At 36.8% G+C, this 14,712-nt stretch overlaps 1 protein-coding gene across 1 annotated transcript; it reads right to left on the reverse strand.

Annotated features, from left to right (window-relative positions):
• Positions 1-512: 512 nt before the first annotated feature.
• On the reverse strand, positions 513-1,524 carry LOC139868011 (receptor-like protein kinase ANXUR2). Its single transcript, XM_071856352.1, has 3 exons — positions 909-1,524; positions 620-849; positions 513-551 (listed from the first exon to the last, which is right to left on the reverse strand). Exons 1-3 carry the CDS (start codon positions 1,522-1,524, stop codon positions 513-515), a joined length of 885 nt encoding a protein of 294 aa, XP_071712453.1.
• Between the last annotated feature and the right edge of the window lie 13,188 nt (positions 1,525-14,712).

Raw genomic sequence — 14,712 nt, forward strand, 5'->3', positions numbered from 1 at the left:
TTGAATGTTGGAGGTGGGATCTCAACAGCAGCGAGAAGACCAACGAGCTTTTTTTTTTTTTTTTTTTAATGATTTGTATGAGGAATCGGAGGTGGATCTTTTTGTGCTAGGGTTTTAGATGTTTGGCTCTAATACCATGTTAAAGTGGATGTTTCATATTCTGATTGAATTGTGCAGTACATCATACAAAGGCATATATAGCCAAAGCCTAAGGGATACAAAAGGGCTAGGCCCAAGCAACATAATAAATGGGCTAACAATCATATCGGCTAACACAGATGACATAAAATCTAACGTATAGTTTGCTGACTAAGTCTTATAACTTAGTCCATCTGGTGTTGTAAATTTAACACGAAATTTAAAGTAACATTAGAGGACGGTCATTGTAGTTTTCATTGAAATTTATAAAAATCATATGTATGTGATGTTATATATATACTCCAGTATAAAATGTCTTAAACGAAGAACGGCGGTGTATGTGTAACTATAAATGTACTTTATTACTGTATTTTTTAATCTAGTATCACTAAACTGTTGACGAGTGATTGTAACTATAAAAAAAATTAAACAAACCACTTGTAAAGTAATAAATTAAAACAAAATGATAGGATTCCCTTACCTCATTAACAGTCTCTGCTAGCTTAAGTTGGTTAAGAAGATTTAGTGGATCCGGGCGTCGTTCTGGGTCGTCTTCTAAGCAAGAGTACGCTGCCTCTGAAAACAGCTTAAGGGATCTCGGTCCCATTTGATTCAACAGTTTGGGATGGATTATATTTTGAAGTGTTCCTTTTTCAAAATTTAATTTGGCCAGTGGAGCTAGCAACCCATTTTCTGGGTTTGCTTTTCTCCCTGTCAAAAGTTCAAATAAAATAACCCCAACGAGTAGATATCCGACTTCTGTGTGACACCGTCATTCTTTTCAATTGCCGGGTCCATATACCCTTTTGTGCCAATAGCTTTACAACGGAAAACTTGGTTACTTCGACTTACCGGCCCTTCGATACAATATTCAAAGCCAGATAACGCAGGTGTCCATGAATCATTTAGTAAAATTGTGTAGCTATTAATATTGCGATGTATAACATAATAACTCCGTCCCCTCGTATCATGGATCCATGCAATAGCAGACGCAAGATTATTAGCTATACGCAATCTTTCAGGCCATTTGAGGCGGGTCGGCTTGCTTATATAATACTCGAGACTTCCTTTTTTATAATGCTCGTATACGATGATCTTCTCCCCTTCCTCCTCACAAAACCCAAACATACAGACAACATTAATGTTACCCTGCAAACGAGAAAGCACTGAGATCTCAGTCAAGAACGCATCGTCTCGTAGCCTACCCTTACGATTGAACCTCCGTGCAGAACATTTTGTGTCCACATCGGTATCAATTTGCATCTTGTAGACGTTCCCAAATTCACCTTTCCCGATGATATTTTTATTAGAAAAGTTGTTTGTTGCCTCTAATATGAATGAAAGTGGGAGTTTAGACTGAGCGAACTCTTTGATTGAAGATGCCATATATTTTGTTGTTAATCAAATGAAATAATTATGAAGACAAAGACCGATAATGAGTAAGAAATGAAGGAGTTAATCGAGAATGTAGGATATACGAGTAACCAAATGACTACTTACATCTGTATATAAAATACAGGCGAATAAAAACCTTCATCGTTACCGTGACCTTTTCCAATTAAAATATATATTGTTAATAATAAATAATTGGCATGCCCACATGGTTACATAGCGTGTGTTACGTGAAGTAATGAAAGTGAATTATAAAATATTACTCCCGTACTATAATTTGTTTGTAAATGAAGACATAACTAGTGGGTACAACACAGCCTAGCTAGTTTCCCACCTTTAAAAAGAAGCCGAATGATAAATTAAAGGCAAAATTGCTGAAATAGTCCATGTGGTTTGTACCAAAACGCTAGTTTAGTCCCTGTGCTTTTTTTTGATAGATTTGGTCCCGGTGGTTTATAAAAGTTGCTGATTTAGTCCCTCTGACCGACGGCCGTCAAAAAAGGCCGTTAAGTCCAGTCATGTGCCAGACATGTGAGGGTATTTTCGTCAGTTTCATTCATTTATTAGCAAAATTGCTGAAATGGTCCATGTGGTTTGTACCAAAATTCCTGGAATAGTCCCTGTGGTTTGTTCAACTCTTTCTTCCTCTTCTCTAAACCTTCTTATCCACCCAAAAAAATGATGAACCCTAATCTATACTTTATCTTCTTCCCCAATCCTCTATATTTTGACTAAATTTAAATTTAATAACAGTGACTTCTTTACACACACACACACACACACACACACACACACACACACACACATATATATATATATATATATATATATATATATATATATATATATATATATATATATATATATATATATAATAAACTCCAAATTAAAATTAAAAATAAAATTAGATTAAATCAAACTAACTCAATTAAAACCCCAAACACCACCATTACCACGAAATTGGCCAAAAAAAAAACCATCGCCGTTATCCGTAAAATTGTTACCTGCAATCGGTGACCATGTTCGTTCAGATCTGTACTGGAAGCACGATCTGACAGCGAATTGATTCCAGCGGAGGTGCGATTTGATTTCGGCGAACGGATTCCGGCAGAGGCCCCATCTGTTTTTTGTATGTAGGGTGCGTTCAGATCTGTATTTCAGAGGGTGCGTTTGTATATGTGTAAAGATTGTATAAAATGAGTATTTGAAGTTGGATTTAGTTTTAGTTTGAGGTTGGATTTAGTTTTGAGATTAATTTTAATGGTTTCGATTTAATTTTAGTTTTGGTGGGTTTGATTTTACCATGTTAATGTTAATTAGAGTGTTTGAAGAAAATTAATAAATTAGGGTTTGTTCAACTTTTTTGAAGATAAAGATGAAGGTGAGGAAGGAGATAAGGTAAATTGATTTCAACAATTTTTTTACAAACCACAGGGACTATTCCAGCAATTTTGGTACAAACCACAGGGACCATTTCAGCAATTTTGCTAATAAATGAATGAAACTGACGAAAATACCCTCACATGTCTGGCACATGACTGGACTTAACGGCCTTTTTTGACGGCCGTCGGTCAGAGGGACTAAATCAGCAACTTTTATAAACCACCGGGACCAAATCCATAAAAAAAAAGTACAGGGACTAAACCAGCCTTTTGATACAAACCATAGAAACTATTTCAGCAATTTTGTCTAAATTAAATTAAATATCCTAGTGTTACTAAACTACTATATGTGCCTAGAAGACTCCACTTTTTGTTAAGAAATGTATAAGCCTATTGTAGTCTTAACTTGTAAGTAGATTTTAAGACCCAAAGATGTTTGGACCCTGTAAATGCTAGATTAAGATCGAGTTCATACTTGAACGATGATATGAATGATGTAACAGTTTATATGTATGATATGTATGTGTATATGCTATATGTATCTGTGTGAATCTGTATATATCTAAATATGTAAACTAGCAGCTGTAATGATGCTAAACACAAATGATAATAAGCACTAGTCACATATTCATACACAAAACATAGTCACAATTGATTAAGGGTTAAAGGATACAAGTTTGAGAGGTTTAGGGAGTGTGTGTGTTTCTAAGGTGTGGATGGATTGGGGGAAAGTGAATGGCTAACCTCACTAATTAAGGAGGTGAAGGTGTGTATTTAACTATTTATAGTCCATATACACCTTGTACAAACTAGAGAAAATACATGTAAACTAGTACAAATCTCATCAACTAAAATTAGACTTAACAGACCCAAATGTTGGCAACGACCCTTAGTCTCCTTCGTCTCTCACACAATGCTCAAGTCAAAGAAACCTATGTCTGGACCATGGTTATGGCGTCTCTTTTGGACGGAGAATGACTGGAAGCAAAAGACTGCTATACTGAACTGTCTTAAGCATCGTGAATAATTTTTAAACAAGCTCTGTTTAGTTGTTGTTTTTTATAAGTTTGCTTCTTGTTTGGGTTAGTTTGTATTCTTGTGACTCGGTCGTTGTTAGTGTGGGGTTCAATGGTTTAGCTCGGTTGGAGTTAACGTCGAGTTGTGACATTTACTAGTTTCGAGCCTGGCCGGTTTCCTATCTTTGTTTCTCTCGATTCGGTCCTTCATTTTTTGATGAAGTCTCATTTATATAGTTTTCGTTATTTTTACCAAAAAAAAAAAAAAAAAAAAAAAAAAAAAAAAAGCTTAAGATTATATCTATCAATTAAAAAGTTTATTTAAATTTATGTCCCTCTATACAAATATTGATATATGGATTCTAATATCTCGTTTTCAATATTGTCATAATTCCTTTTGGATATCTACCAAAATAAAATTGTTAGGCATACTATTATGTACTGTACACAATTTCAACTGTGTTAAGCCTTTTTCTTCTCTAATTTATACAGCCTAAAATAGCCAACCTTACTATAGGAGGACCTTTTTTGGGTGAACTGTTTGAAAATCTATGGGAAAGTACTCGATATTGTATAGTACACATCTATGCCTATTAATCTTACGACAAAAATTAAAAATTAGAAATTAAATAAAAAACATAAATAAAACACAAAAAGATGATTACCTCAATTGATGACTACTGAAAACTAGACGAATTTGAAAAATTGATCAAAAAGTCTATAGCCTAAATTTGGTTTTTTCACTCAAGAACACAAATTACCCCAAAGTTTTCGGATTTGTTACAGATTATGATGTTAGAAAGAAGTTTTGTGAAGATTAATTGGTGTTTCAATGGAAGCAATTAGCTAATTTAGTCGAAATTAGGGTTTTGGGGTGTTGGGCGTTCTCAGCCAGTATATCATCAAAAACCAAAAAATCGTAATTTACCGTTTCAAAACGTTATTTACGTTTTTAACCAACAAACCGTAATTTATGGTTTCAAAACGTAAACTACATTTTTATTAAAAAAACGTAAAACCAAACCATATTCTTACGGACCCATGCTTTTATTTAAACCTCAAAATTTTGTTAACAAACCGTATATTACGGTTTAAGAACCGTAAAATACGCTTTTGATAAGTTTCTGACATATTTTTTATTTTTTCAAAATTTTGCAATTTCGCTCACTAACCAAAAAAACTCGTTTCTCGGGACTAAGTTGTGACCCCCTCCCACAATTTAAACAAAGCGTTGTCATCAATGCTCAAAATGAGAGAGAGTCCATAAATTCAACCTGGCACTCTCGCAATGTGGGTCCATTTTCTGCCGGTATGTACAAATAAAAATTAAAACAGAGAAAAGTTTTTTTTTTTTTGGAACGGCAGCAAATAATATTAAAAGGCAACTAGCGAGAAGCTAGAAGCAAAAAAGAATTACAAAGCATTCAGTGGGTTTTGTAGTTTTGTTTGTATGCTAGGTTTAAACAGAGAAAAGTAAAACAAAAACTTTACAAACCTTACACCGCGATTGTGTAACGACCCAACCCGTTATTCGACCAAAAACACGCCGTAAAAAAAAATTTCTGAGACTGTGCATCTGGACGGCATCCAGTTATCTGGACAGCGTCCAGTATTGAAAGACAGGACAGCGTCCAAGAATATTGGACGGCGTCCAAATGAACTAAAATTGACTGATCTGTTTGACAAATACACGCGAGCGAAAAACCCGCTTCTCGACACTTTTAAACCAAACGGTTTTCACAATACATTAATATAATTATAATTAAGAGATTCCCACATTAAAAATCGGGTTTTACAACACCGGGCCCACATCGACTCAAATTACGTCAAGTGACCATTTCGACCCATTTTTGTTTTAATACAAAACATAGACCGAGCATGGTGATTGGGGATACGCTACCCAATCCTAATCGAATCCAAAAGCAAGCCTTCTAAAGCAACTACACGAGTCCACTAGTTCCCACGCTTACCCGAGCCACCGCATCCACGCAATCTATAAAAGGTAAACAACGAGAGGGTAAGCTAATGCTTAGCGAGTGAGAATATACTACATACATATATATGTATAAAATGGACACGCCACACAATAAATCAAATAGCACATACCGGAGCATCCATGCATAAAGGCCAAGCTAAACTAAGCATACCGTACGATCGCTATACGCAAGCTAATAATATCAACAAGTAAGTTCACCAACGACGATGTGAACCACGCCAAATCAAGCTACACCCGGAGGGCTAGCTACATCACAATAATACGACGATATATATAACATTAAAGCGTAAAACGCCCAAGGTTAACCCCTTAACCCAATACCAAAAGTCAATTACCACAATGAAGATTTGGCCGAACTACACGAGCCTTAGTAAATCCGCATCCACACGAGATTACTATCTTCAATACCACAACAACATAGAGGTTGGCCGAACTACACGAGCCTTAGTGAATCTGCAACACACGAGATTACTATCTCAAATAAGATGGCCGAACTACACGCGTCATCGTGAATCCGAACTACACGAGACTCACTTCCGATAAGATGACCGAACTACACGTGTCATCGTGAATCCGAACTACACGAGACTCACTTCCGATAAGATGACCGAACTACACGTGTCATCGTGAATCCGCATCTACACGTGATCCACTTCTCCAATCACAACCCACATCATCGGGGTATTTCAAACCACAACACAATATCAACCCTTCGCCATTGGGGTTATATAATCCACATCACAAGCACATGTGATAACGTACACAACAAGTGTGCACCTCGCCAAAGGTGGTCAACCAAAACGCACAACCGTGCTAATTGGATCTATACGCAAGTCCATCAAATCCACCTATATGTGAAGTGAGCTCTATAACCGAGAACCACTTCACTCGACCCGCACCCATCCTACACATACATATGCACATAAGATATTAACACTCACCTTGTCGCCTTGATGAATGCTACCGAATAATCCGCAACTCGCCGATGGAAAGTACCTATTCCATTATCACAAATACAACAACACAATTAGGGTGGACTTACAAACCAACCCAATTTGACACTTAGTGAATTTCGACCCAAATGCACTTCCAAGCACAAACTGCGCCCAAACTAACCAATAATCACTATCACAAGTGGAAATGGTCCTAAGACACTAATTAAACCCGAACACAAGTGTTAAACACTTGTCTTACCCAATTTGACACCAAAATCCTAATTTTGACCCATTTCAAAATTAGTCAACCAAACACACCCAAATGAGTTTCAACACTTCCATAATCATTAACACTAGTAGTTATATCCATTATCAAGCCTAAACATGGCCAAAACGTCAACCAAACCAAAATCCGCCAAGTGACCACAATAACTAGTCACCATAAACCCACTTCATCATCTAAAAGGGTTTCACAACTAATCAAGCTAAAACCCTAACTTGAATATCAATTCTAACAATTGAAATTCGGAGTTAGAACTTACCACAACAACCAAAACGTAGCTAGGAGCGAGATGTACAACTTTAGAACCCGAGCTTTGGCGAGAATCCGACTCCTTCCTCTCCAAATCAAGCTCTCTCTCTAAACTCTTACTCTCTCACTAGATATGGATGAGAGTGTTTGTGTTGGTGAAGATAAGGTTGAATGAGCTCAACCTTGCCCATTTGTGGCTTAAAACCGGCCACCAAGTGAAATTACCAATTTGCCCCTTTTTAAAATAAACCAACAGCTGGCCCGTCAGCACATTTGAACGGCGTCCAGAATGTGGGACGGCGTCCAGCACAAAAGGACAGGACGGCGTCCAGTATTTGGGATGGCGTCCCATTGTACTGAAACATGAAACAGGGTCTTACAGATTGTGAGATATTTATTATTGATTCGCGCACGCGACTCGTTTTCCGCTTCTAGTTGTCTCGGGGATCATCGGTTCTGGATTTTACGGAACCCTCTCTTTCATTAGCAAATTTGAACAGTCGGCTTCAACTTGAAGTAGAACGAGTTCATATCTTCCACGATTTCCAAGAATACATCACGTTCCTTCAACTTCAACTCAAACAACTGGTTATACAACTTATAATTACCGCTCGCCTTGCGAAGTTCCTTGTACTTACGCCTCATCGTGTCAAACAATAGCATCTCCTTTTTTTCCTCATCCAATTCAGAACCAATTCGTTGATTCGGAAAATTCCCCTCACACTCAACATCACTATATTCTTCGTTCGTGTCAATCTCTTCCGTATCAATCTCATGTGACTCGAGCATCATGATCCAATTCTCGGATGACTCCCGTTGCACGATGAATGCATATGGATATAATGTAGTTGGGAAATTTGTAAACATGTATTTTTGATGGTTATGTTCCAAAGAGAGAGCACCGGCATGAATGTTTAAAGACGCATTTGCACTCGCCCTTTTTATTTTGCAAACGTGTTTTTTTGCTTCTTATACCCTATATTGCTAATAGCGTCCTTCGTTTTTTTTTTTTGTATCTAGAATCCTTTATTTTTCAAAAATTTATAATCAGCATCCCTCCGTCAAACTTATGTTAAATAAGTCTGTTAAGTGTTAGAATGTGCAATGCATGTGAGGGTAAAATCATCTTTTTACCCTTCTTCACTTGAATTTAACCTGAATTTAAAGCTTAATCAATTTGTTCTTCACCAAAATTACAACCGTCGTTATGAATCCGGATCAGAAACAACAATTTACTGCTTGTGTATGTTTTTTTGTTGTATATAAGTTTACTGCTTTTCAAAAAAAAAAAAAAATTAAAAAACTATCATTATTGTAACATCCCGTCTTTTTCCGTTTACTTTTCGTCTATCTATTTTAAAGTCCGTTATATAATTATAACATCTTCTGTTAATACGCGTTTTAAAATATCTCGTTTAGGTAATTCACGCACCCGCTTTTAAACTTGAGGGACTAAACTTGCCAAATGCCCAAAGATTTGACTAGGTCAAAGGGTCAACTTCACCTCCTCCACTCATTCATCACCTCCCATTTTCTAATACTTCCACCTTTTTCTCTCAACTCCAAATTCAAAGAATCGTCGTCCATTTTCGATCTAGCAAGTGTTCATCAAAACAAATTACATATTTGGAATCCTTGCAACTTCCTCTACGATTCCATACCAACTTCATTACATTTGAGTAACTTTCTAAAAACACTAGATTTTGTGTTCTTGATATTTTTAACTTATAAAAGTGTTGATTAGTGTCTATGGCTCAAGTCTAACATGAATATGTGATTTGTATGCTCGATCTTGTTATTTTAAGTAACTAGCATAAACTTAAATTTTGGTGTGTTTGATCTTGTGATTTGTTGCCTAAATGCTGTTAGATATTAAAAGTGCATGTATTAAATGTGTTACTAGCATCACTAGCTTTAATTTAATGTGTAGGTTGACTTAGAAAGACTCCGTAAACATAATTGCTAAAATTTATGATTTTGAGTTAGGGTTTGATAGAAGTAAAATGGATTTTTGATGCATTGAATGCTTTGCAATGTTAATTGTAAGTGTTTTGTAGGATTGTATGCACAATTACCTACGAAACGGTGTATTATATGCGTGCATTTAATTCCCGAATCATCAATATGCATTTATGAACTTGAAGCATTTATGATGAGCATTAAATGAGCATTCGACTGGATTTCGATTTTTGTAAATGATGAATTTGATGGTTGAAATGTGTTTAGTTGTATTCCTCGTTAAATTACCTTTCCAATGATGTATAGTATGCGCTTTAGGTGTTTACGGATCATTAGTTATGATAAATTGAAGTTTGGATGAGACTTGAACAAATTGAAACAGCCCAGGTACCAGCACACGCATAGTGCCGCGGCGCGGCCCTTCTGTGTCGCGGCGCGGCAATGGCCGCATTCAGGGACTGATCAACCTTGCCATTTTACGAAAAATGTTTGCTATGTTACGCTTCTCCGATTCACATGTAACTTGTTCTAACATGCTTATATATGATTAAAAACCTCAGAAAAATAGTTCGGGACCCGACCCGAACGTGTTGACTTTTTCATTGACTTTGACCGACCAAAGTTGACTTTTAATGAAACTTAACCAAATGTTTGTGCAATCGTTCTAACATGCTTTTATACTTGTAACTTGCATGAAACTTGACAATTTGATTCACATGCTATATAATCGGGTCGTAATGAGCCATATGACTAATTGAACACTTTGACCAACCGTGTTTATTGATATTGATACAAATCTATTTGTTTAGGTCGAGACTAGCATTCGTTGTTGCACACGTTACTTTGTGAAGTACATTTTACTATTCGTGCAACCAAGGTGAGATCATAGTCCCACCTTTTCAACAACTTTTACTCTTTAAACTATGGAATGAGAAACATATACGTATCATACTTTTATGCTTTGAACACAAGTACGAAAAAAAACATTCCACAATGAGTTTGAACAAAAAGCCTTAATTCAATTATCATTAGTTACACTTGCAGGGTGTAAATGTGAACTTATGTTATGTGATCACATTGGGCTTGACGAGCCCTCATTCGGATGGTTCGCTACCGTTAGCGGATGAAATATATTTTCGAGTATAGTGTATGTTCTAACACTACGTAACAGGGTACAAAACAGTTAAGTCTTTATAATTGGGTGCTCGCGAACATACTTTTGGAATGCAAACAATTTGGATAATCAACTATATTAAATCTTGTGGTTCAAAAACAATGTTTACTAATACACCTATGATTTCACCAACGTTTTTCGTTGACAGTTTTCTATATGTTTTCTCAGGTCCTTGAATGTTAGGTGATACATGCTTCCGCACATTATTTTTGATACTTGCTTGGATGTCGAGTATACATGCATACATGGAGTGCCTTTTTGACTTAACTTAAATTTGTGTCGCATAGGCTTCAATTGTACTTAAAACGTTGTAACATGTTTAGTCGTTGAACTACTTTGTAACCTTTGAAACATCCTCACTTTTGAAATGAATGCGACATATTTTGGTCAAACGTTGTCTTAATGACTTATGACCACGTAACAGGACCTAAGTAGACAGCGCCGTCAATGACGATTTGGTCGGGTCGCTACAGATGGTATCAGAGCATTGGTTGTAGGGATTTAGAGTTCATTGGTGTCAACCCCGAGTCATAGGGTACATTGGTGAGTCTAGACTACAACCGGCATATAGACTTGAAGTAGGAATTACTTGACTACTTGTGCATTTATACTCGAACTCTTCTACTCATATCTAACTCTTACTCCATTTTAATCTCACGTTGTTTAATTTGATTGACACGCCACCTTGACTATATGAAATAATGTCGAATGCACATATGAATTAGGGTAATATAGTTGCCGGGATTATATTACGGTGACTCATATGGATGTTTGAACATTATGACATAAAGAATTTAAGGCGAGCCAAGGAAAAATTCTCCTCTTTATCCTTATTCCGTATCATGATTAGTATTATTGAGAATACTAATCAACGATATTCTTGTGTCTTGAAGGAACAATGCCTCCTCGCCGAACTCCACGCAATGAAACTCCGAAGTTCTTCAACGAATGATAGCCACCTCCGTAGATGCGGCCATGGCCAGACACTCATCCAACAACAACAACAATAACAACAACCACAACAACAACAACAACAATGGAGCTGGTAATTCAAACGAGGGATGCTCCTACAAAACTTTCATGGGGTGCAAACCTCATACTTTCGATGGAACCGGGGGACCGGTTACTCTCACCCGATGGTTCGAACAAACGGAAGTCGTCTTTAGCATAAGCGGTTGCCGGGACCAAGATAAGGTTAAATATTCTACCCACACCTTTGCCGGTATCGCTCTCATGTGGTGGAACACGTATGTATAATCAGTGGGTACCGATGAAGCTCACGCTCTCGCTTGGTCCGATTTGAAGGAAAAGATGATCACCGAATACTTTCATCGAGAAGAGACCAGAAAGCTCGAACAAGAGCTAAGAACTCTAAAAGCTGTTGGGAACGACCTCAAGGCTTATAATCAACGGTTTGCTGAGCTATCCTTGATGTGCCCAAACCTCGTGAACCCCGAATCCCTCCGAGTTGAACTTTACATGGATGGCCTCCCGAAGAGCATCAAACACGGGGTAATGTCTTCCAAACCCACCAACCTACAAGAAACTTTAAAGATGGCCCATCAATTGATTGAGACGGTAGATGAAATCATAGTACTTGCACCTAAGGCCGAGGATAAGTCGGGTGGCAACAAAAGAAAATGGGAAGCCACTCAATCAAGTAACTACAACAACAAAACCTTCACCAAAAAGCCTTTCACCTCCGACAACAAGAAGGGTTATGCCGGGAATATACCACTTTGCAACAAGTGCCACAAACATCATTATGGTGAATGTGGCAAGCCATATTGCAACAAATGTCAAAGAAGTGGCCATGTGGCCAACGATTGTAGAAATACCGCCCCTGTTACTGAAAAGGGGCCAATGCACCAAGACCGGGTGTTTGCTTTGAATGTGGCCAATCGGGTCATTATAGGAATGCATAACCAAAGAAGAAAGCTAACCCCAATGCACGTGGCCAAGCTTTCAACATCAACACCGAGGAAGCCCGAGATGACAATGAACTAGTCACGGGTACGTTTCTTCTCAATAATTCTTATGTCTCTTGTTTATTCGATTCGGGTGCCGATAAGAGTTTTGTATCTAAGACTTTGACTCATTCTTTTAGCACTCAACCACTTCCACTAGATACTACTTACACCATTGAAGTGGCCAACGGGAAACTATTGAGTGCCGACAAATTTTACCGGGGGTGTACGTTAAACTTAATGGGTAAAGAGTTTGAAATTGACTTGATACCTATGGAACTAGGAAGCTTCGATGTAATCATTGGTATGGATTGGTTAATCAAAATGAAATCTCACATCCTTTGTGATCTTAAAGCGATTCAAATTCCTATCAAGAACGGTGAACCCTTGATTGTCTATGGTGATAAGAGTTGCACCGGACTCAACCTCGTCTAGTGCCTCAAAGTTGAAAATTACCTTCGTAAAGGTTGTTTCGCGATCCTAGCCCACGTTAAGAAAGTCGAGGCCGATGAGAAGCATATCGATGATGTGCCAATTGTTAGTGACTTTTCTGATGTTTTTCCCGACGAATTGCCGGGTCTTCCACCTCATCGACCGGTTGAATTTCAAATCGATCTTATTTCGGGAGCCGCAACCATAGAACGTGCACCGTATAGACTTGCTAAAATGTCCCGTTCATATTGATTATAAACATTCCATATTAATTGATTTCGTCGCGAGGTTTTGACCTCTATATGAGACGTTTTTCAAAGACTGCATTCGATTTTAAAAACAAACCATAACGTAGATTATCAAGTAATGATAATCTAAAAGATAACGTTTTATACACGACCATTACATAATGGTTTACAATACTATTACACATTGATATAAATCTACGAATGCAGTTTTTAAACAAATATCATACAAGCATGGACTCCAAATCTTGTCCTTAATTTAGTATGCGACAACGGAAGCTTCTTAATAATCACCTGAGAATAAACATGCTTTAAATGTCAACAAAAATGTTGGTGAGTTATAGGTTTAACCTATATATATATATCAAACCGTAATAATAGACCACAAGATTTCATATTTCAATACACATCCCATACATAGAGATAAAAATCATTCATATGGTGAACACCTGATAACCGACATTAACAAGATGCATAAAAGAATATCCCCATCATTCCGGGACACCCTTCGGACATGATAATAATGAATTCAAAGTACTAAAGTATCCGGTACTTTGGATGGGGTTTGTTAGGCCCAATAGATCTATCTTTAGGATTCGCGTCAATTAGTAGATTGGTTTACTAATTCTTAGGCTACCAAGGAAAAAGGGGCATATTCGGCTTCGATCATTCAACCATAGAAAGTAGTTTCACGTACTTGTGTCTATTTTGTAAAACATTTATAAAACTGCATGTATTCTCATCCCAAAAATATTAGATTTTAAAAGTGGGACTATAACTCACTTTCACAGATTTTTCCTTCGTCGGAAATAAGACTTGGCCACGGGTCGATTCACGAACCTATAACAATATGTACATATACATCAAAGTATGATCGAAATTTTTTTACAACATTTTTTATTACGTTTTAATGATTTAAGTTTATTCAGTTAGCTGTCCTCGTTAGTAACCTACAACTAGTTGTCCACAGTTAGATGTACAGAAATAAATTAATACATATTATCTTGAATCAATCCACGACCCAGTGTATACACATCTCAGGCTAGATCACACCTCAAAGTATATATATTTTTAGAATCAACCTCAACCCTGTATAGCTAACTCAAGCATTACTGCATATAGATTGTCTATGGTTGTTTCAAATAATATATATACATGGGTCGATATGATATGTCAAAACATTATATACGTGTCTATGGTATCCCAAGATTACATAATATATGTTAGAATGCATGTATAATACAATATAAGTTAGCTAGGATATGATTAATATATATTTGTTACCAATTTCACGTAGCTACAACAAACAAAATTATCCAATCTTGTTTTACCCATAACTTCTTCGTTTTAAATCCGTTTTGAGTGATTCAAGTTGATATGTTTTCATATTGAACTTAAGTTTATGAATCTAAACATAAAAAGTATAAGTTTTTAGTCGAAAATACAGGTTACATGTCATTTACTAAAGAGGTAGTCATTTCCGTCGAAAGAACGACATCTTGATGACCATTTTGAAAAACATACTTTCACTTTGAGTTTAACCA

This window comes from Rutidosis leptorrhynchoides, chromosome 9 (assembly GCF_046630445.1).
Source record: "Rutidosis leptorrhynchoides isolate AG116_Rl617_1_P2 chromosome 9, CSIRO_AGI_Rlap_v1, whole genome shotgun sequence".
In the NCBI taxonomy this organism is placed as follows: Eukaryota; Viridiplantae; Streptophyta; class Magnoliopsida; order Asterales; family Asteraceae; genus Rutidosis; species Rutidosis leptorrhynchoides.